The sequence below is a fragment of the Myiozetetes cayanensis genome, unplaced genomic scaffold (genome assembly GCF_022539395.1).
Source record: "Myiozetetes cayanensis isolate MyiCay16 unplaced genomic scaffold, myiCay2020 scf3, whole genome shotgun sequence".
Taxonomy (NCBI): Eukaryota; Metazoa; Chordata; class Aves; order Passeriformes; family Tyrannidae; genus Myiozetetes; species Myiozetetes cayanensis.
In genome coordinates, this window is record NW_026087521.1 from 55009619 (window position 1) to 55034568 (window position 24950).

The 24950-nt window shown below is 43.1% G+C and overlaps 1 protein-coding gene across 2 annotated transcripts in view; it reads right to left on the reverse strand.

Moving 5' to 3' along the window:
* Positions 1-20688, reverse strand: part of CHST11 (carbohydrate sulfotransferase 11) — a 163157-nt gene extending 142469 nt beyond the window's left edge. Inside the window, exon 1 of one of the 2 annotated variants that reach the window (XM_050324666.1) lies at positions 20466-20688. In XM_050324666.1, the coding sequence (XP_050180623.1) occupies positions 20466-20568 (103 nt within the window). In that variant the 5' untranslated portion in view covers positions 20569-20688. Of the gene's footprint in view, positions 1-20450 lie in introns of both variants that reach the window. The other variant, XM_050324665.1, reaches the window with a different exon arrangement.
* Between the last annotated feature and the right edge of the window lie 4262 nt (positions 20689-24950).

Genomic DNA, 24950 nt, shown 5'->3' on the forward strand with positions numbered 1-24950 from the left:
TAAAGGTGCTGGAGGTAAATAGTGTAATCACCAGGATATGGAGTCACTTTGGCTGACCCCCTTGGCCAAGAAGAGCTTCACAAGGTGCAGGGGACACCAATCCCCACAGCTCAGCACCATAAGCTCCCTTCTGAAAAACAGGGAGTCACAAGTTTAATTCCTCTGCTTCAGTAGGAACAATCTGAGGGACACTAATTCATCTCAATTGGGTAAAAGCAGAAAGAACTCTCATTTTTAACTTACTTAAGCAAGTAAACAAACATGGGGGTTGTCAGAAAGCACAGAGCTTGAATGATCTAACCTGGTGAGAGGGAGAAAGATGCTTCCAAACACTGCTCTGTGTACATTTTTATCCAATTGAGATGGATTATACTACTAAATTCAGATAAAACTACTAAATGAATTTCGAAATAATTTACAGAGACCCCAAAGATGCCTTTGACAAGGCAACTCTTCACTCTTCAAAGAGGTTTTACCCACATCCACTTCTGTGATAAAGCCAATAGTTGTATGACTGAGGAATAGCTGACTTCTGTGTAAAGCAAGGCTAGAGTGAAGGGAATAAAAAAAAAAAAGGTTCAGGAAAAAGGACAAAGAACAGAAAAGCAATAAAAACTTTGAAAACAACCTATTTTGCAGCAGAAGATAGGAAAAGGGAAAGGAAGGAATTGGTCACTAAGACTGAAAAGCTGAATCAAGACAGAAAAAAATTAGTTAAAATAACTTTTAATGGAAGTTCTCCTAACACTAACAAAGGGAATGCTGCAGTGTTTTAACCAGAGGAATAGTCTAGTGATTAAATAAAACACAACACTAAAGGCAAAGGATTTGACTTTCTGTAGAGTCACACTTGATCAAAAATGTTTAATTAAAACTCTGGGGCTTGTTCAAAGCCCCGAGACACAGCTTGAAAAAAAAAAAAAATCAAGTTTTCCTAGAACCACCAAAAATTATATATTGTTAGGAGCATGTTGGAGGTCAGAGAGCTTATACTAAGTTTGGAATAAAAAAATTAAACTAAAAGAAAACGCTTCTTATCTCTCTGTGTCCACATCACAAAGCATTCCCAAGAAGCCTTTGCTTGACAGCAGACCCTAAAGCAGCTGAGACCAACACAGACCCTTTTGGCTTTCAGTGCTGTTTGTGCCAGAGGGAGTTGTAGAGGTGACTTAGAACCAGAACAGTTTCAGCACCCATTCCCCATTCAAAGACTTTTAGGTTCTTCATGAAAAAAAAAAAAAAATCTTGACTTTATGTAATTACATCATCTCATCCTTGCTGAGAACGCTTCCAACACACAAGAGCGGTCATAAAATTTGGATCACTAATGAAGAAAAAGCTCCTTCTGAGCTCTTTGGATCCTGCCAAAAAAGACACATCCGTTATTGCCAAATGTTTCATTCTTTGCAATTTTTAAACAGACGTGCCTCTTCCCTGTACCGATCTTGAACTGGCTCTGTTACAGTCCACTCCAGACTGACTTACTGGAACGGGAAAATAGAAGGAAGAAACTCATTGAAGATGACAGTAAATCTGCTTCTTGCTGAAACTCATCAGTTCTGATGGAGTTGAGGTAGGGCCACACTGACAGCTCACTGAGAGGTACATCTGGCTGCAACTCTGCCTCGTATCAGCTACTCTGACCTCACCACTTGTTCGTACCCACACCTCCCCAGCAGCTCACTGCACCACACTGACCTCCTGGCCCAAGGCATTAAACACACTAACAGCTACTTGGGACACGTGCATGCATGCACACCCCTCCAAAACCAATTCTTCTGATGAACTGCCTGATCAAACAGGCACGTGCCAGAGCAGTGCAGCAGGAGCAGACAGACCAGGGCAAAGACAACAGGATGACACACGTGACACATGAGGTGACATACAGATAACTGATGGAGAAACACAGAAAGGGTTCAAGAAAATGAACAAACTCCCTCTTCAGATGTGTTTGTTTTACCCTCAATTCTTTTCACAAGCACTTCCCTACGCTCTCCACTTGTGACCTCCTGACAGTCCTGTGCTGTTTGCCCCCACCTCCCAGCCGTCACACTGTAGTATCCATAGCACACCACACAGGTGATGAGGAAAGGCAGGAAGACGATTCTATGGGATGAGTGTTCTTCCCCATGGGGGATTGGACAGAAAACTTCAATCTCCACTTCAGCTACGCCAATAACTTGATTTTGAAAGCTGTGTCTGCAAGGGTGATTTAAAGGTGTAACTTACAGCTACAGGCATATCTGTAAGCATGTTTCTAAAAACATTTTCTGCACTGGCCTTTCATCACTGTATTAGCCATAAGCACACTAGTTGTATGCATTGATGCAGTGGCAGCTAAAAGCTGCCATCCCTCTCAAGGCTACCAAATCCTGCACAGCCTCCCTCCCTGAGAGAGGGCAGCACATCCCTACTCACAAATGCTACAGTTTCAAACACAGGTAAAGCTGTTGCCTTCAATCATCCATCTTTTAAGTCGATAGTAACGTTTCTCTTTTGCCAGAACTCTCCATGACACTTGCACGTTTTTATTCTTACTGAGGTCTCTTCTTCTTACAAGTACACAAGGAGTTTCACCTTCATCTTCAATAATTACTTTAAGCCTCAAAGACTGAAGATTTTCAGTACAATGGTGAATTTTCACTTCAAGTTACAGTATGCAACAAAAACCCCACTTTAAAACAAGATGCCTCAGTCTGACACTCAAGCTTGAAACAAAGTGATATTTGATCCTCAATCCCAACTCACAAGTCAGCTTTAGAACCACTTCCAAAATTATCAAGGACCAATCATCGAATCAATTTCAAACATGACCCAAATTGTCAGTCTTGCAATTAAGATCTGCTCTGCAGAGATTAACATTGTATAAATTGGCATAAATTTAAATTCTCTCTCCTGAGATCTAATTTTTTACATCCAGATCACTTGACAAACCTTCCATTTAAGCTCCAGTTAAGCCTAGGCTTCACTAGAACTCCAAGCTCAAGACTGAGCTCTTTGATGCCATGAAATCTGTCTCTTTTAGACCATAAATCAGAAGGGGTTTTTTTTGCTGATGATATATGAAGATAAAACAATATGCATTTGTTTTTCATGTCAGTGAGGCACCTGCTTTCCCTTCTTGCCCCCCTTCAAAATAGGAGCCTGCAGCTTACTTCTATCATTGTAATAATCCCTAGCAAAGCTAAGCAGCATGAAATAAAAATATCAAACAAATCACACTGGTCAGGCTTGCTAGAAAAGTCCTAAGAGACTCTCCTATGGCTTCTAAGTATTCTTGGCCCTCCTGTAAAGCTTATTTGTGTTTTCCTAAAATTACTTGTGTTTTCCAGTCCTGTGCACAGGTGAAAATGTCTTCCTTAAGATTTTGTCACTGAATAACATATTTCAGGAAAAGGAAAAGCAGCCAAGTACAAGACAGAAATTACAGCTAAGAATAACTGTGGTGGTAAAACACAAACTCTAACAATATCAATCAATAATGCCTCTTAAAAATGCAATCTTTAGCAGTAGAAAGTCACATACTAAATTGCTCATAAGATTAATAAACTCCTGTCATAATAGAATTGAGTGACACAACTGAAAACTAGGGAAACTTGTCCTGACTACTAAAGATAAACTGCTCTCACTGTTACCTCCCAGTTTAATCCACAGTATTTGTTAGCACTGATAACCCAGCCCCTAAGGTGGTGACTATCAGAATGAAAAGCACTGCAACACAGAAAAAGAATACAAATTGGCAAATTAAGGATACATGGCAAAAGGATAAACATGTAAATTAATAATTAAAATTAATTAATTATTCCATTACAAACTTGTAGAATCTGTTGCTAGTTAGGTTGACACTTCTTGGCTGAACCCACATATGTTTCTTCTGCTCAATCCTTTGGAAATACAATTCCCCTCCCTCCAAGCAAACCTTCTGCAGAGCCAAGAGTAAGGAAGCCCCAGTGAGCATCTGCTCCCTTTTTTCATACTTACAAAAAATGCTTCTCTTGCCTTACCACCAAGCTGCAGGCAGTGGGTCAGAGCACACTTCTACATGCACCCACAGGTTCCAGTGGTGTTTTTTATTTCATTAAAGCATTTCTTTTAACAATATTAGGTTCAGTAATCTCTTTTTAATTATACTTAAATTCTGACTCAAAAAAAAAAAAAAAAACAAACTATCTGGTGACACATTTCTCCTCAGTACTAATGCCCACTAATGGGAGTACTTGGAAATCCAACATTTTTAAAGCAAGATCTAAAAATCCAATTAGGCATGTGCTTTGATCAGGTTTTGCCTACTTCACCATCAGTTCCAGCTTGAGAGGCATACCTACATTAACCATAAGGAATGGCCCAGCATGGAGCAGCATGGTGTAGTTTGCATGCCAGCACCACCACAGCCAGACAAGGGGGCCAGCAGGTTCACGGCCAAGAAAGAGGAAGCAACAAAAGCCATGACCTTTAATGTTCTTGCACATCATCAGCTAACTCTGCCAGGGACCATACACTTGGAAAGCCAGCCCTGTCCCTCTCTGAACATGTCCTAAGCTATGTGTGTCCATTTAGCACAAAGTAATTGGTTTCCCTTTGAATAAATATTCGTGATGAAAAAGATTCCCCTAGTAGGCTCCGTCTACATAATGCCTTTCCTTTCCGCCCCAAAAGCATCTTCGCATTTAACATCCAGATCTGGGAAAGCCTAAGAGCCAAGATTAACTGTAAACCATTACACAAAACATGAAACCCTTATGATCACGGTGGCAGAACAACTGGCATAGCAAATTCTTCTCGCTGCCTATCATTCTGGGCTCCTGTATCTGGGCTCACACTGTCTCTGGGCTCCTCTGCAGCACAAGGCCATCTGTGATGCCTGTCAGAAGAGCTTTTTCAGAAGTCAGTAAGTTAGTACATCACAAAAATGAGCCAGCAAACTTACTGCCAGGGCCCTGAGGGCACCACCAAATCTCAATTGCCCTGATCAACCTCCCTAGAGTTGCACCTCTGTCCCAAAGAGCACCTCTTCCTTCCCAGCTCGCTTGTCCTTCCTCTGCTGTCATTGCCCAAAGCCATGATAGTTCAGTAGTAAGCCTGCTTAGTAGGTTGAACTTCTGGCTCCTCCAACCACTTCCTGAATAGCTATGGGCATATGCTAGGAAGGTTAATTTTGCTGATTTGGCCATTTTACTGCAATCTAGTCTCCCAAAGTAGCAGACAACCCACAAAAGCCACTGTTAGCAGCACCGTTCAAGAAGGGTGCTGGGGAACAGCTCATCCCTGCACAGATACTGTGAGTCCACACTGCTTATAGATCCAGCTCAGCCTAACAACCTACAAAGTAGGACACCTGCCTGTCCTAGGAAGGAGGCCAGCTGACCAACTTACCAAGCACAAGCTCACTGTATTGGTTTAAGGCATCTCAAGATAGACAGTGAAGAACACAAGTAGGGAGCTATGGACAACCTATGCTTAGCTTACCATGCTGCAGGCACAGATGTACACACCCTTACTCCAGTAGTAATGGAAGTGTGAGTGTTCTCTCTGTCCCGACTTTGGAGCTCCCAAGAAGCCTGTATCTGACACAAACCCATTTCAAAGCAATTGCAAAAGTAAAGTGGTAATTGGGGTCACACACGCTCACACTTGGGTTTGAATAAATCCATCAGCATTATCAGTTTTAGTAGCCAGCAGTTGCTTTCAGCAGTAACTTGTTTTCCTAGTGCTGGTGCTACCCCCTACCTATGTTGAACTGGACAGCTTTAGAGCAGCTCTAGTACATATGTTGCCACTGCCCATCAGGCACACCAGATCTGGTCTGCAGTGTGCCTACCCCAGGCCTCTGCTTCAGCAGAGCCACAGAGGTGGAGTGGGCCCTGGCACTGCAGAAGAGCAAGAATAGAAGTAAAAGCAAAGCAGGAACAGACTCCTCCTTCCAGACAGCTAATTGCTATGGTCCACTTGAATGTGAACTCATCTTTGCACCCTCTGTTCTGGAGCAACATCCTTCACAATAAGTCCCAGTCATACTTTAGCCATGGATGCAGAAACACAAACACAGGTTTCTCAGATCACATTTACAGCATGACCTCGTTGCAGCCGCCTCGCTTGCATATCAGAAAGTGAGACACATTTGGGAGCATAAGTGCTCAACTCTCAATTTTGACCTCTCAACCTTGTGTTGTACTGACAGATTATTGACAGCCTGGGAAGACAAAGCTTCCCTGCTTCCTGGGGTCAACCTCTTCTCCCTAAGGGCCAACTTATAACAGACAAAGAAAGCAGCAATTAAATAAAATCCGAGTCTTATTCAGTGAACTTGACAACGTTTTCACGTGTTAGAAAACAGCAAACCCACTTGCCAAAGGGCACAGGAACAGATGGGAACTGAAAGGGCTATTACATAAATTAAACACGCAAACACTGGTTGTCTGCTCAAAAACCATCTCCTTTAATTTCCACATGTGCCGCATCTGATGTGGCCATAGCATTGTTCCCACATGCCTTCACTTGAGAAAGATGGGTGTACATTTCTCCAGTTTGCTACATAACTATGTCGTGCTTAAAACTGCCTACAGCTAGAAAATATGACACACATGACAGAACTCTGCTATTTCCAGCAAGGAAGTTAAATGTGGAAAAAAAAAAAAAAAAGACTCCACATAAATTTTTAGGCTATAATTGAAATTTTAAAGTAATCCCCCTTCTGAACATTCAAGCACCGATGCAGTGTGCTGGCAATTGACTACTAGCCAAAACTTATGACAGAGTAACATTTTTCATAATTCAATGCAAGATTAATCTCTGACAGATGAGCAAGAAGCAAACAAACCCCAGAATTTCAGACACACATACATTTTTTGCTATACTTGTTTGACTATGAGGGGGAAATGGGAAGTTGCAGATAAGCAGGGAAAGGAACAGGCAGGAAGAAAAGTATTCCGAGATGCCTTGCAGCACTGACAAAAGGTCTATCTCTTCAAAATGCCTCACTGCATCTCACAGACTACAGCTGTTAGTCCTATGCAGTTGTGGGAAACAATCACATATGTTCAGCAACATAGATGGGAAGTTTTCTGTTTATGTTTCCAAGACTGAGGTAGAAAATACCCTTTCAAAGATGTTAAGTAGCATCAATTTCCCCACCTCACACTGCATGAAGCATTACTTCCAATGGTCCAGACCTTCACAGGAACTGAAAGAGATGCTAGATTTAAATCTGAGGCCGTTCTGAGCAGTAGCAAACACATCCATGAAATGCTATACCAGGGCTTTCTGTTTTGAGGAATGAACATCAGTAATCTCCCACAGCCACCAAAGAAAACACTGAGGTCTAAAAGGGAAGGATCTGGGAGAGCATCAGCCAGCAGATGCGTCACACAGATAGCTGATGTTACCTTCTTGAAAAGTGAAAGGAACTTTGACCTTAAAACTGCAATAAAATAAGAACGGGCAAAGTGCACGGACAATGTGTCTTACAGAAAGGCAATATTTTAATTTAAAGCTATGTTAGTTATGGATGTGTGAGTTAAAACCCAGCTTTGCTGACATAGGGAGACCATAAAAAGGATATGGTTTTATTGTAATGCACTCTTTTTTCTTTACTTCCTTATTTTAATAAACTTATATTTGCTGGCAAAACCTCTAGTAGACCTGGACACAAAAGCAAAAGAAAACAAAAAACAAAACCAAAAGAAAAAAAACAGAAACAAAATAAAACTGAAACAAGAAAACAAAAACATTTATCATCAATCTAGTAAAACTTCCACTGGCAAAAGCTGTTCAGGCACAACACTATCTAGAGTAAGACAGGCTTGTTATTCCAGAAAAGAGATTTCTAAGCACAGTATGGCCTGCACTTCAGTTTCTCTATGCCCAAACCATAACATCTCAACAGAAGGTTGTATAATGGCATTGCCATGACACTTCTTCCTAGACAACTAATTTTCTCTGTTGAACACTACATAGAAGGTGACCTTTCCATACAAAAACAAGGCTGCCTGTTGCTTAACCAGTGTAAGGGAGAAGATAGCTCAGTAATAAAGTAGCTGAAATGCTGTCTCCATGAGGCAGGAAAGAAACTGAGAGGTGAAATCCAGTTCCTGAGCTGCAGTGTCCCTCTTCCTTTAGGCAACACTGTGCACCTAGTCAATGACTACATCTCTCAAGTGATGGAAGCGCCACAGTTATCCGATGTTTCCTATGGAGCAAACTCGCTGTACTCAGCTTGAAAAGGTGAATGTTTTGCTCCTTTCTTCCAAAGCCCTATTTATGCAACCTGACTTCAAGCGGGCATGCAATGCTGAAGTATTAGAAGCCACCAGGCAGAGTTACTTCCCAAGAGCTTTGATGTTTTTTCCTTCAAGCATGCTTTCAACTTCTGATGGAGAAAAGAAAGGCTATTCAACATTTTTCAGGGCATATACAGGGATGATTTACACTTGAGAAATCTAAACACAAAGGCCAAACACAGTGAAAAATTAGAGACACTAACTGTTTATGCCTCTGCTCTGTAGTACAACCAGAGAACATTTGTAGCTTAGCATCAGGACTTGGATGCCCCGGAGCGCAACTCGTGGTCTCATGGAGGCAACACTTTGTACAGAGGCATTCAAAAGGAGCTCTCAAAGCCCCATCTATCTGCAACAGGAACATTTTCCTGGCAGGAGCACTTCAAAGGACACAAGACTGTCCACAACAGTCATCCTCACAAGCAAAGAGCACATCTGAAGGGGGCTACAGTGGTGTCACTTGGGCTGAGAACTGGGACTTGAGTTGTGTCTGACTTGTGTCTGTTTATACTACGGTCCATTTCAACCCTATAGGAGATGGCAGCCCTTAGATCATGCAAGCTCAACAAAACCATCCTACCATCCAGTTTGATTCCTCTATATGCCACTAGACTGGTAGGAAAACATTTAACAAATCCCTGCACACATACCCTTCCTCGCCACACCTCAGTTTCCCCAGCTATAGAGTGAAAAAGAAAGCACTTTGAAGCCTTCTGATTAAGTATTACTACCAAAGAAGTACACTTGGACCCAAATTCTCAAAGATTTCCAGAAACACTGCTCCTGACCTGCTGCTAGTGAAAGCTTTCAACTGCAACAAACAGCAAAAAAGCACAGACTCGACATTAACCAATATACAACACTCATGGCTTGATGTTCAGTAGTATTTTTAGGCTCCCAAAATGCTGGAAAATACACCAAGCATAAACCATTCTGGCAAGGTAAGAGCAGCTGAAGTACAATCTGATGACAAGAGATCCCCTCACAGCTGGAAATGGAACATGAAATAAATCTCCTAGTCACATCCCAATGAATGCAGAAACAAGCAAAAGGTCTGAGGAGCGCAAAGAAAACTAAAACGAAGGGGGAAAAGCCTATGGAAAGACTGGCAGTGGGAGAAAACCCAAGCTGCTTTGGACATACAAGAATTATGGTCTGTTTCCCTTGGTGCCCAACCACACTGGGGGGAACGAGACGCGTTTCTACTTGCACAAAGAGTTCTCACAGTAACGTGTAACCACACTGGCTACAGCATTCTTGAGATGGATGAGGCTGTAAGTCACTGACATTATACTGATGTATGGGCTTCATGCATTACTAATCATTCAGACAATAGTCCCATGTATATTTTTGTTTTGCAAACTGTCCTGGCATCCATCCTCAGTAAAAACTCTCCTTTCTCTACTCTGGAAGATTTTAAGTGTTCAGGAAACAGGCACAGAATGGGGAAAAACTCAGCAGAAACACTGATGTGTTCTGGGGGGGAGGGGGGAAGAAAAAGAAAAAAGCCCCACAAGATGGCTCAAGATAGTCAAATATGAAGACAATTTTAATTAAATCACGTCTGTTTTGCATCACCCATTTCAGCTCATTTAGTATCTCAGAAAAGTTTTATCTCAGAAATCTCAGAATAGTTAACAGCTCCAGAAGCCTCAAATTTTCCCAGTTTTTTTCTTTAATGCAATTACACTTTTGCTGTCATACCAAAAATATTAATAGCCTTTTCCGTGCAAGATAGAAAAGCTCCATAGCAGGACAAGACTTGAATCATATTGATGATCTGCATGCTAATGGTTACAATATAGCTTATCCCTCAACGTAACTCCTACTGAAGCTATTGAAAATAGGCATCCTCCCTTGAACACTTCAAGCATGCATCTCTATAGGAAAAAAATTTCCATTCACCTCTCCAGCAGAAAAGACTCTGTGATGGATAAATAAGTGCGAAAACAGAAAAGCAAAGCTGATATTCTACTGTATATTGCTCTGTAGGAAGACAAAAAGGGACAAATTCTGCTTTTCGTTACAGTACCTTTGATCCAGAATTGATATAACCAAGTGAATGGAACTGACCCAGATTTACAAGGGCGAAACAGTTCAGGGCTCCACCCAAGCCTGCAATCCTATATTTTTACCTCCACAGGGGCTGTGTGTCCTTTATGCAATTCAAAAAACCTCTGCTCCAGCACAGTAGGCCTGACCCAGTACTCACTAAAATCAACTGAAAAGCAACAACTGACTCCTCCAGTCCATCATTCAATCCATCCAGCAGCAAATTCAAACCACCCAGTGCACTCCTTTCAGAAAAAAAAGTAATAAAATCTTATGGCTTGCCCAAAACAAAACCCCAAACCCAACAGCCCTAGCAGGGAGCTATGCTCTTCCTATATGAGCTTCCCTAACCTTGCCACAAAAGTCTGATTCAGGAACAAATGTGGAGAGGCAGAGATCATCTGGCATGATCCACAGGATTGCCACTGTCATGGTGGCAGGAACTTTGCACAGCGTCCAGCTGACTGATCCTGTAACAATTACTAAACCCAGTGAGTGGGACACGGCAACACCTGGGAGGCAGAGTGCCTGTGTCTGTAGTCACCCGTGCAATACACCATTCTCTGGTGTGTCTGTCCAACTTGACTAGCAGTAACGTCAACTTCATAACTACATGCACACATACACATGCTTAATTCTAAAGATAAAGCACTTATCACCATCTGGAAACTCAAATGTATTTTAGAAGTTAATCAAGACCAAAATACATAATCAAGACAGGTTTTATCAGTTTTTTATTTATGACCCCAACTGACACATTTTATTAATCACCAAGTGTTTAAAAGCGTTAATGCCCTCCTCCTCTGTTACTATAAATTCTCTGTTCCCACTTCCAACACAGGCTGTAAAAATACAGATTACTAGAAGGACATATTCGGCTCCTGGTACCCACCAGCGTGGGTGCACAATGTGCTATTCCATGTCAGGTCACTTCAGATAATACAGACATTTTTGTTCTGCCTGCACAGCAATCAGCTTTAAAGCACTATAATGCAAATAGTCTTTAAAAGGATTTTAACTACCTAAAGCTCTTTGTTTTAAGACAAGGTATTACAGTAAAGATCATCCATAAGATCCAATTATAGTCACCTTATTAACTATATGTCTACCTTACCTAATTCAAAAACCCCTACAAGCTATCCATTTTAAACCTTTTCATTCCCTTATACAATCATTTATCAGCCAAAAAAGCATAAAAATGAGTAGCTACAATGTCATTTATTAAATTAATTCAGAAGGCATTACTCTGAGAGTCTTGAAACCCACCTTTTCACCATCTACAAAACGTATCTTGAATTGTCAGTGTCTTAAAAATGAATAGAAATTGCTCACTTTTAAAATAAAGGAAAAAATCCCATAGTCCTTTGCTTTTTACAGAGTACAGTGTGTTTGAAAAGTGGATTGAAACCCAACAAAGCCTTTATTCCTTGTGGATTTTTATATGTGGACTCTGAAAGTAAAAACTATCATCTCCCTCCACTCAGACAAGAAACAAAGAGACACAATCTTTTGATATTAAGATATTTTAATATGGCATATTTTAGCCTGAGACAATGCTCAAAGCAGCAGCAGCAGTTCCTCTGCAGATTAAGCACAGCTGAGAAGGATGATATCCTCCTCCTTCACCTACTAGAGAAGAAAGAGAAGGGGGGCCTGATCCTGCAAAACCACACATCAATCACTTTACTCACATCCCTGAAATCAAGGCTACTTCTCACTACAAAATGAAGAGAAGACAACATTTACAGGATGTGAGCATTTCGCAGCTGTTTTCGCGCAGTGCAGTCCACCTACCTTCATGACATTTGTTGGATAGAGTCACCATCTCCCAAACCCCCGGAATCACAGTGCTGTGAGAAATTCTGCTCAACTGCATTGTTTGTATTTTCCATTTCCCCCGGCACTACCTTTTACGTTTTTTCATAGGAGTGTGAAGTCATCGCAGCAGTGATTGATAGTAATGGAGCAAAGTCATCCTTCAGTGTCTACAGCCCGGCACAAACAAGATGAAGGCTACCTTGAAGAGGCGCTTTTACTGTTTAAACTGATACACTGATAAACTGTAAAAATTCCTGCTCTTCCACAGCCTAGAAAGAATTCACAAAATCATTACATCTCTCCAGCTGGATGTTTCCAAACACGTATAATCTGAGAAGGAATAACAGAAATGAGAAACCACACTTACTACTCATTTCAATCAGTAAAATAACAAAGGCACCTATGTGGAGCACTTGGCACTTCTAGGATTCCTTTTAATAACAAAGAACTTGATACTCCTTAAAGCAGTCTTGTTAGGAGAAAGGGTTTGCACTTCAGAAATCAATGCATTTGGATTACCTGGGCCACCAACCACAGATTTCACAGGGAGTGTGAAGCTGGGTGAGCGCATGGACACACTCATGCATATTTGTGTGTGTAGCCATCTTTTTTTTCAGTCAGCATTTTATAAGTGCTCATACTCAGCTTTTTTAATCCAGAGATTCAAATTTGTCATGGGAAAAAAACTGAAATACTAAGTTTCCAAATCTAGCCTCAATGTCAGTCAATATGTTCTGATGAACACTTTACTTCAAATGTTCCAGTAGCAGCCATCTAATTTTATTTCTTTTAGATAACATCCCCTTCTGACGGTTACAAACTAAATGTTAATGCCTCATTCAGGACCTCATCTCTAGTGTGTAAAATTAATAAGGCCAAAAGCAAATCTGTCATTTACTTTCATTGCCAACATTAGGCACAATGTAAAAAGCAACCAAAAAAAAGCATTATTATTTTAAAAATAAAAATAGATATTTAAGCAGTGAAATTTCTTCAATACAAGGAAGCCTCCCTGACTCATGTGGACACAAAGTCTCCTTACTGCAAATTAAAAACGGCTTGTGCCGCACCTACTTATACCATATGGTTTATTGAAAGTCCTGTTAGCTCATCACAGAAATGAGAGTCCCGTCACCCACTCTGGCTCTCCGAGATTTGCCACCACAGAGCTTTCCAATCCTCTAAGTTCACAGAGTGGACCAGGTAAAACAAGCCAGCTCCCACAGACATGCCTGTAATCCTCCTGTTCTGTGTGAGGGGCTCCCCACTAGGCTGCAGGGACCAAACTGGACATCACAGAAAGGGCAGAGCAGAGGATATACACTGCCACAGGATAGTGATGAGCACTCTCCATTCACTTATTCCTTACAGAGAAGCGCTCACTATCTGTGCACAGGTTGCCTTCATTAGGTACTTCCAGTGACGCTACTGGTGATGTGACAACCTGTGAGGACAGTGGGGATGGAGCTGAAATCTAACACAGGCCATTCAATTTCAGTTTGGCAGAGGGGAACGGATCTATTCCAGACAATACATCAGCAGTTAAGTCCTCATTAAGGAGCACATAGAGAGGGTAAGAACAGAAACCACAATTGTTCACCAGTGTCAAATGAAAAATGGGGGATAACATTATGCAACAAAAGCGACCCAGAGCCCAAGTGCATATGCAGTAAAATTCTGATTTATCCGGGAAAACTTAGTTTCAGGTGCCAAACAATTATATGAAAGGGGGAACACACTGCATCCTCCACTGATTACATTCACAAAATTGAAATCCAAGAAAATCCCTATGTCTGGAGGCATGAACCAGAGATAATTAGGAATTGAATTCTTTGTTCATCTTAACTAGAAGATAAGACCACCAGAGACTACTGGTCCACAGTAGTCTCTGGTGGTCTCATCTTCTAGTTAAGAGCATGAGGCTTGTGCCAGAAACACCACTTTGTCACATGCAAGCATTCTGCCTGAACACTGAAACACAAATACTGAGGAATTAATCAAACTCAACAGTTTGAATTGCAGCTGTAAGGACAAATATCTTGTCCACAAAGATATTATAGGAATGGACTCCACAGGGAACAGGAACATCCAACAAAACAAAAACGTGTTTTGAAATGTTATCGTTGTAGTATAGTACGTGGCTACTGAATCTAGATGACCCACTGTAAACATCTCTTCATCTTTATTGTGGGCACACCTGGTCTACACAAGTAGATCATTCCTGAACTTAATTTTATTCCTTTAATGTGAAGGGGAAAACTCTTGCTCTTTTCGGTGATTTGAACTAGGCCCTTCACCCATGCATCTATGCTTGATTTTATGCACGTTGACACTTGGACAAGTCACACACAAAACTCAAACGTTTGCTTTGAACAACACAAACAATCAAAAAGAAAAATCATCAGATTCAAACTGTTGTGTCCCCCAACCCAGTCCTTAACTCCCTTAGGATCGACTTAGAGTTGATACATAATACATATGCATCAGCCTAAAAGGCTTGAGAGGGAAAAAACTGTGTTGGAATGACATTCACACAAGGACGACTGCAGCAGCTTTGTCAGGCAGGATTTGATATAGTACATCTGGCAACAGAGTCAAACAAAATACAGTAGTGCTGGCTTTGGAAAAAGTAACACGAATCTAATTTCTTCCAATTCTCTGAATCACTTTTAGAGTTAGTTACACGGTACAGTACAAGATAAACTACCTGTCACTCCTGAAAAGTAATGGAAACAATTTAAGAATTCAGAAATATGCTCATATTTCTGAATACGAGATAAAACCGAGATACCAGTTGCACTCAATCAACTGTATAAATCTGTTCATAAAAAGCACTGAGAATTTCTGCTCTATATGCTTTTTCGCTAGGGAAAAAACAAAGTTTCCATTCAAATTGACTTTATCTCTGAAAAAGTTACTTTAGCTAAGTCACAATACTTTTACATCCGTTAATAGAGTGTCAGTGCTCTGAAAGTCAGCACACAGTTTCTCAATATTGATACACATTAATATAAAAATTAAAAGCTTATAAGAACCTACATGGTAAAAAAATGTAACTGAGGAGTAATAAATATTCTGATAAGTTAAAATGTAATAAGACATTACTTCTGACAGTAATTACCCAGCTAACACATTCGGAGACAGACTTTTATTTCTTAAGGTCAGCAAGTAGTTGTTGCAAAAACCTATGCTCATATGTACCGTGACTGAAAAAGCTGCTCTTCTAGTAAGATTAATATTCCCTAACCAGGAAGATTTTCACAAGATACAAAGAGCAGTTTAACTCTCAACTTAAAGCAGTTCCAGACAACCAGTACCTTTGAGAAGAGGGACCAGAGAAAGTTTGCTCACACTGATGACAGCTGCATGGAAATCTATGAAAAGCTTGTAGGGACACCCACACAGAGATACAGCACAGTCCCCTCCCAGGCACACAGCAGGGTTTCTGCCTGTGACTGGGGGATGGATTTCATTGCATGCAATTAAATGAGGGCCAGTTTCTTGTGGCTGTCAAATGAACTCCACTTCTCTGTATCCCAAACAGAATAATTTAAAACCAGTATACAGGGTCCATCAAAGGAATGCCACACACCCACTGCTTTGCAGATCTCATTCTCCTTTGTAAGCAGAGGAGAAAGTGAGGATCAATTGCAAGATGGGAGACTGCTGCATTGATTTTCAAACAGAATCTTCCATCAAAACCAATGGTGAGCCTGTCTTCAGATCCAAGGAGAAAATCCCACACGGTCTGAGTTGTTCTGACATTTGAGCAAAGGTAGATGTCACCTATCAGTCTCACAGTGCTGCATGTGTAACTGAGATGATCATGGACAGGAGGCAAGTCTGAGGATCTAACCTTTGCTAGCATCCATAGGAGAGCAGTGGAAGTCTAAAACAGGACACGAAAAATGGAGCAAACAATTTCCGGTTGGGGGAGGGAATCAGGTTAAGAATAAGTTAGTTTCATAAAACTGTCTCAGGTAAGATAAAGATAGCACTAATTATTCTACCTATATGAGGATTTACATCTTGAGGGATCCTAACACAGCACCAGTCTGACTCCCAGCCTAGCAAAGCAGCTCCTGCCTGCACTGACTGACTCACAGTCCCCGTGCTCACTGCAGCTGGGATGCCTACAGAATAAAGCAAACACATCTGTGAAAGAGTAGGCAGGCTACAGACTAGTGAGCAAACTGATTTCACAGGAAAAGCAGCAGATAAAACTATGATTGGCTGTCATATAAAACTCCAAGACTGACCTATTTCACACAGACACAAGACCCAGGAGCATAGAGCAATAATCAGCTTGCATTCAGTTAGATAGTACATAGCAGGAGAGTGAAGGAGAAAGTACTCTGAGCAAAAGAGCTGGGGAAAATCAGCTATAAATTGATGTGTGTCCAGCTATAGCAAACACTGCAGAATGTTTTTTTTCAGAAAAGGCTAGACAGGGGACAGGAAAACACACTGAAGTCCCCACTACCATTTCCTCCCCCAGGAACAAACAGACCCTGAGACAAGCCACAACAGCCAGGATCATCTCCAAAGTCTTCTTTACAGCCCTCCTGAGCACTGGAGAGCAACACCGTTCACCTTCCTCCTCCAACAACCGGATAGCAAACCTAATTTGGGAGGGTGGGTTCCCTAGTTTATAAGCAATCTCTGCTAAAATTCATATAATGCAAAGGTGCATTAACCACTGACTTCACAACAAAGAATGGGTACGGAGCCATTAAAAACAAAACAAAACAAACAAAAAACAAAAACAAAACAAAAAACAAACAAAAAAAAAACAAAACAAAAAAAAAAAAAAAAAAAAAAAAAAAAAAAAAAAAAAAAGGAAAAACCACCTGATCTCCTTCCAATATGAATATGTTGGTATTTGAGATACAGCACAAGGGACACACACCATAATTTTTTGGGAAGATAAAGCATAGCTCGTATTCCCAGCTTCAGGCTTTTTGTGTGTTTGCTTTGTTAAGATTTTCTGTTTATTTTGAAGAAAAGCTTCTGTTAACTATATCATTGTTTTATTTATCTGAAAGACAATAAAAAGGTGTCAGCAGAAGTTTGTCTCTCATGTTTCTAGTAAGAGTTCCACATTCAGACCTCCTAAAACAGAAAATTCCCATCTAACAGATGAAAAGTTGCCTTAGCCCCAAGGGGATTGGACTCATCATTTGGTGGCCTTCTAGCATCTTCCACCTTCGTTCTCTCTCATCTAAAATCGTTCAGAAAGCTTTGTAAGCAGAGTCTCCTGAAATTTGCCATGAGAACATGAAGGGTGAAGAAATTGACAATAAGGAGCTGACACTTCTTGCAGAGAACTTAAGTGAAGATCTTATTTTCCATCCAAAAGGTTGGGTGGAATTTTTCATCTAATTCCGATTACAAAGTGCCTATGTTAGAGAGCGTGGTTAAGCTATCAACAACAGTGACACTGGCAAGTGTCTCAGAGTATGAGAGACAGCTCCCTCCTGCAGCCATCCAAAGACATGCTTCAGTGGAGACCAGCCAGAATTTAGAACACCCTCCACAAAAAATAAGACATTAGCCAAGATTTTGAAAGCTCTTAATACCTCCAGTCCCATCCCACCTGACATGCACTCTGCCCAGGGTCCAGCTCCAGTGAATTTAGACATACATCAAGAAGGATTATGAGCAGATCTTAGAATAAAGATCTAATTCCTAAAAATTATCTGCAACCTGATGTATATCACATTGACAGGTCTACTACCTCCCTCACTCCTGACCCTCCAAGAACTCTACATTCATCTATCGCTTGCACTACCAAGATGGTAACACACACAATTGCATAACAGATACTCTGAAAAGCACCTATCTGAGCCTTACAAACCATGTGTAACCCAAATGGGCACGCTCTATATGGGACTAGAATAGGGCTTAATAGCTTTCCAGCAGTTTCCATCATTGGAAACAGTCTACACGAAAAAGCACAAACGGTTATGATCAAGAAGGTACAAAAAGGGTTGTGATCTATTTATTTCCAGATCTACGCCACTCACACTAACAACCCAAATACGTGTCAAACAGAAAATGGGTGTGTTATTCTCCTGGTGATTTCACGGCATCACATTCCCTCCTTGGAGTTTATGCTAAATCCTTTGAATTGTACTAAAATCTCAACCTATTTATAGCTTCACAATACAATGAATACAAAGCCATAATCTCCAATAGTTAACTACAAAGCATATTGAGAATTCTTAAAAGACAATTTTTCTACATTCAAAAATTCACAGAAGAAGATTTAACCTAATCTCCCACCTACTGCATGCTGAGTTTGTGTTCCAGCAGTATAATTCATCTGAAACAAGGAGAAGTAATAAGTTACAGCCAAATTTTTGGAACATGTGTGCAAACTATATTATCTGAGGAATGCAACCAATTAAAATATCACACTTCTATTAAATTGGTGAAGCTGTGTTACAACCAACAATTCTGCAGAGTGCCTTGAAGACCTGAAATAAAGCCTTCTCTAGGTCTGCTAAGGACTGAGCACTCCTTGTGAAGCCAGTAAGCATGGGGCGGAGACAGCAGGAAAGAAAGGATATGCTAATTTTTCCAAGAAGCTGGCAGGTATTAACACAGATGGGCACCATACAAGAACACATTCATCAACCAAATGATACCAACTCTGGAGGAGCAGACAGCTGGTAGAGAAACACCAAACGGGACCTGGCTTCACCACAGAACAGCACAGCTACTGATTCTTAATTCTATCAGTGCACTAAGGCTCTACCATTTGACAGAAAAGGTCTCCAAAAACTTTAGGGAAAAATCATTTTTCATAGAATCATTTACGCTGGAAAGGATCTCTAAGACTGAGTCCAACCATTAACCCAACACTGCCAAGTCCACCTCTATATTACATCCCTAAGTGCCACATCTACATGTGGCAACTACAGTAGCCACAAGGAGCGAAGGAAAGACTCAAACTAAATAAGTCTTTTTCTTTTTACCAAATTGCAATTCCTTTATCAGCTACAGCTCTACTCTTGTAGCCAGGACACCTGAGAGCTGACAGTAGAGATTAACAAGTACAGCTCAGAAGACTCGCCTGCCGAGGAGTGTGTCCACTCTGTCAGCTGCAGCTGTTGGTCCGCTAAGAGGTAACACTCCCTCTTACAAGCCTCGCTCCTCTGCTCAGCTTGTCAGATCCCTCCAAAAAAGACACTGTAAGTGCAATTTCCACCTCATTTCTCAGGCAGGAAGAGGAAAAAGTGAGACAGACAGACAGACCAAAATTAATTCTTTTTGCTATGCTGGACAGATTTCACAGCCAAGCCGCGCAAAGCAGCCTCTCTGCAATCCACAACAGGTCTGTGCGCTCAGCAGACACCGCATGAAGTTTCCACAGCCCAATCCCACCTTTGTGTGAATCAGCAGCTGACCTACGTGCGACTTCCATGAGAGCACGGACCGCTACCCCTAGTACAGCTCCATCGCTAGTGTCCACCGAGCTTGTGAACTGGAAAACTAAAGTCGCATTAGGTACCCGGGAGTGTGGATCCGAGGTGATCCACGCACCCCTACACGGCGCTCCGCAGCCAGGGTCCCTGCGGACACCCCTGTGCAGCCAGCGGCTCTACCGGAGCTACTCAGCCGCCCGAACACCCGGGACAAGGCAGGACCGGGCAGCAGCGCCCCCGAGCAGGGACGGCTCGGGCTGGGCAGGGCAGCCGCCCCCGCCGCTCCGGCCAACTCGGGCAGCCGGCGCGGAGCCGCCCGCCGCGATAGTGGGTGTCCCTGCCCAGCCGCGGTGTCCCTGGCACCTCCGAAAACGAAAAGCAAGGAAGACGAAGGCCCGCGGCCCCGCACGGGAAAGGGTCCGGGGTCCTGCTCCCGGCTAGAACGGACCCCCTGGGGAACCGGGCAGCTCCTGGTGCCGCTCTCCGCCGCCGCAGCCTCGCTAGCCACTGCCGCCCCTGTTCCCCTTCACCAGACGCACGATACAAAGCGGAAAAAAATCCCCACCAAAATTCTTAAATAAGCCAACTTTCCTCCCTCCCGTGGGAAGTTTTTCTGCGGGGGGGCGAGGCGACCTTCCCGCAGCTGCCGCGGGCGGCGGCCGGGACGGGGCTGCCGGGGCTGCGCCCGCCGCCGCCGAGCCCCGCGCCTGCCGCAGCGGCGCCGGGGGCCGAGAGCCGGGGCCGGCGGCAGCCACCGAGGGCTCCCGGGGCGCCCGCCACCTGCGCCGGCGGCGAGCGGGGCGGGCAGCGAGCGGGCGCTGCCCTCCGCGGGGGCCGGGGATGCCGGTGCGGTTCTGCGGTGCCGGTGCCCTACCTGGGTGCAACATACTTTGGAAATAGAAGATGACGAGGATGAAGGAGCCCACGGAAGTGACCAGGACCATCCTGCACACCCGGTTCATCCTCATTATTTCCAGCACCGCCGGCTTCATGGCGTTGCCCGGCGGCGCAGAGAGGGGCGGCGGAGCGCGCACGGCTGGCGCTGGGAGCCGCTCCGCGCCCGCCCCGCTCCGCGGAGCCGCCGCCGAGGATGCCCGGGCGCCCGCGCCCCGCACGGGGGGCGTTAATGCCTGCGCTGGGCGGGACCACGCCGCGCGCAAGGCGGAGGGGCGCTCTGCGCCGCGCGGGGGGAGGCGGGCCAGGCGGGGAGCCGGGGCGGAGCGCGGCCCCCCCCCCGCGGCAGGGGGAGAGATGGTCCCGCCCGGCGGCGGTGGCGGCGGGCGGGGACGCGGCGGGAGGGACGCGCCCCGGCACCTCACGGGCTGTCCCGGCCCCGAGCGGCCGCGGGTGCCGGCACTGCCGCTGAACTTGACCACTTCGGGGTCACGCTCACCCTCTTCAGCGGCTTGGGGTCCGGGCAGGAGCAACCGCCCCCGCCTTGCTTCTGCCCCGCGCCCTCTTTGTGCGGAGAAATTCTCATCTCCCACGCTGGCGGTGCCTGTCACTCCGCTAACCCTAAATGCCACCTTCCAAGTGTTCCCTCGCCCCAGAGGTTATGTGACAGGCAGTCGCTGCCGCCCTGTCTCCCCCGGTGTCACGCTGTCCCGGCCGGGAGCTGTTCGTATTTATAGCCGGTGTAAACACCAACTTCCCGGCGCTCTGAATCATCCCCAGCGAAAACACTGCCTCCTGGCCTGCCAGAAATGAAAGCTCTTTTTGTTTTTAAGTGAGAGACTTTTAAGTTTTCTGAATTAAATGACGTTGCTCATTTGTGTGTGCGAAACAAAAGGTCCTCGCCCCGCAGCTTGTCCACCGAAGGTGGATCTACCTCTCGGTAGCCGAGAGCAGCACCAGGCAATGAGATACGAGACCGTACGTGGGAGGAATGCAGAAGAGCTCAGAGCGACAGAACAAAAGGCATCTGCCGTGTCCAAGCTTTCGTCGGGGTTTGGGACGTCTGGAGATGCTGCTGAGCCGGGGGGTGTGAACGACTGCGGGTCAGCTGAGTCCCGAACGAGTTTTCCAATGTGAACCACACGGCCGAGCTCCCAAACTGGGGCTATCCTCTTGCTTTGAACTAGACAGGTGTTGAAAAGTGCAGTGCTGAGTGAAAACGTCTTCTTAACAACATACCATTTATCCTTGGGCTGTGTTAACTGTTCTTTTTGTTCCCTTGGTGCACCCAAATACGGGTTTGCTATTGGTTTTCTTTTTTTGCTGAAGTGAAAATCATTTTACAATGCTGACACCATCTTCACGTGTAAAAGGATTTTTTTTTCCCCTCAGACTTTTGTCCGTTCTTCCAATGAGTTGTGGGGGAGGGGTCTGTAAAATGAAAATAGACCCAAACAGACTGAGTCCAAAGCTGGGAAGCAAGTGGGTAAAATATTTTAAGCTAAAAAAAATGCCCCACCCAAAAAAAATCCAAAAAACCCAACCTCCCAAAAAAACCCCAAGTAAACAAACAAACAATCCCCCACCAACAAAAAAACCCCAGCCAACTAACCCAAAATGTATGAATATATGAACATTTCTTTCTGGGTAATTGTGACAGAAACATGTAAAGTCATCAGAGTTTTCCATTCAGGCTTTTCAAAAGCCAATTAAAAAGCTTTTACCTCAAGGATAAACCAATAATTAGTTAGACATTTGAAACAGAGTAGATAATTTAGGCTTGGCCTAGAGTTCCTTTTATTAGACATAATTTCCTCTGTTCATTAAGGAAGGTTTCACACAGTATTTTGCTTATTTCCTGTAGATTTTTTCCATTTTTCTTTTAGCAGTTTTAATACGCAGTGACCATTTTCTAGTTTTCCTAATGTAAAGGAAACTTTAAATTGATTTTTCTCTTTTAAATCCAAACTGTAAATGTAACAAAAAAGCATTCTATGAAAAACACTAGACAAAGAGAAGTATTAATATGTAATGCATTGAAGTGGCAGATCGTTAAGGCAGTCAGCAAAAGTCAACCAGAAGCAGAGCCTGGCATTTCAGCATCCCCTGTCAATACATACGCTGCAGCACAACAGCAACTGCAGTATTTTAACAGAAAGAACTGGACTGTATCCAGGAATCTGGGTAAGACATTGAGGGACGAAGGCAAAAGCCTAGAACTCAATACTCAGTCAAGTGACACAAGAAGAGATATGCTTTATGCTGCTAGAGAAGGTGGACAGTTGTTCAGTGCGGCTTAACAATAGTTACTTTTTTATTTTCTGAGCATCGTGCTCTGATGGAATGATGGAGAGCTTTAAAGCAGCAGGAAGAAAATCCCCAGCTGTGTTGCCATTTACTATTAAAAGAACATTATAAAGCAATAGCATCATTATGGACATTGTGATTACAGACTTAACATCCATCCAAACGCTTACAGCATTTCTGCAAATTTTCAACTACGGCAACCTTTCTGATGAGTCAAGACAATGAAATGCAGCAGCCTACTTTTTAGAGATTGAGACAGCTGTGCTTTGGTTTTCCTACAGAAAAGAGCATAATTGAGGCAGCATAAGGAAACACAGTTGTCTTTCTAGATAGGTGCCAAGTTATAGAATAGGTACACGAACAGCTCAGGCACTTCTTCTAAAGCACACCTCTGAGTGGAAACCAGCAGCTCCAGAGCAGCAGGGAGTCTGGATGGTACTGTGGGTGTGACCACCTACTGTTCCCATGAAAATAAGCAGCGTTCAGTATCTCTGAGCATCCAAGAGATGTCTGGAAAGAAAGACTTAAGAGATTAAGGACCAGATGCCAGTGACATCAAAAGAAGTCCAGACAGTGTTTTGTAGAGCATTTTGTATAATAAAAAAGCCTCACAAAAAAACCTAACCAAAAAAAACCGCCCACATCCCTATTTATTGATGAAGCTCTAAAAATAGCAAAACCGCAGTTGAAAAACAGCACAGACAGAAATACAGCATGTAGTAAACTCAGGGTGCAATTCATCAAGAAAATGACAAGCAAGCTAATATTGAAGAGCACGTTTAAATGTGAAACAGAAAACCATTAGAAAACAAAGGCATCTGTGAGAGACATATAGGTGTCTGTGCAACTTTTCCTCTGTAAGGAAAGAATCTCAGAAAAAAAGTGTTGTTTGTTTGCTTTGGTTTTGTACTGATTAGCTTCATCATCCTAAAACAGAAGGTGAAATTTTTGTAAAATGTCTAACATTTATTATTGAAGAAATACGCACAAGCTTTAGGCATGTAAACTGCCTTCAGATCTGAAACAAACAGCAAATTTCAGACTCTCTGTCTAACCTGAGACTGTTATGACTCCAATCCCATCACAACTCTTAACCACCATAGGGTGAAGCAGTCTAGTCAGGTCAATGAGAAAATCTTCTAGACACGTCTTCTGGTTATAATCTGTAGGGATAGTTTTTAAGTTTCTCTGCCAAAACCAGCCATATCATAAAGACACCAGGTCTTGGGTTTTGTCCTGCAAGGAAAAATCACATTGCTTTAATGATTCCAGTCAGTCAGCAGACCTTCCATTTGACCAGCTGCCCTAAACTGTACTGTCTGAAGGCAGATAGTCATACTAGTGCCCATGTTAATAGTCAGGCAAATTCCCTACCTCATACGTTGTAGGGCTTTGTAGTACAGCCTAGGATTGCCTGTCCTAATGTCAAAATGTGTTTAGCAATGATACTGTGTTAATGTATGATAGTCTTTTAAGATACTGATTCTGAGCTCATTAAAAAAAGTCATTGAGAACCTCCCTAACCCAGCTGACTTCAGTGAAATTAGGACAAAGCTCATTTCCCTATACAGATTTCTCGGTCAGCAATTCACTGTCTCAATGAATAAAAGGCCACCCACCTCCAGGAAGCCACCACTGCAGCAAATTGAAAGACAATCCTTTCTGGAACTAAGCAGATGCCTTACTCCCTTCTTCTTCCCTCCTAATAAGAACCCTCACACACACACACACACCCCCTCAACATGTTCCCAAAGCTAAAGAATCTGCTGTGTTTCTGAAATCCTTGACCTACATCTTGCATTTTCTATGATGATGCCTTAGGTAGTGCTTTAATGCCTTTATGCCCTTTTAACCCCGAAGGACTGAATTAGAAGGAAAGCCCATGTTCTTGCAGTATCTAACTTTTGGTTCCAGGTAGATCTCCAGTGCCCTTTTCCATGAATAGAAGGGTTGTCTCTTTTTTATCCAGATTTTAGAATACACTGTGCTAATGCCACTGTGCTACCACCTGGCTTCCTCCTATTTCAGAGAGGATTTCATCTGCTATTGATCTAGAAGAAAAAAGTTTATGGCTTCTTGGACTGCATATCCCTGAGGTGGTGCAAACCAGGCTGATGAGACAGAGGTTTTAAGAATGCAATATGCATTATCTGAAAGGCTTTGTTGTCTCCAA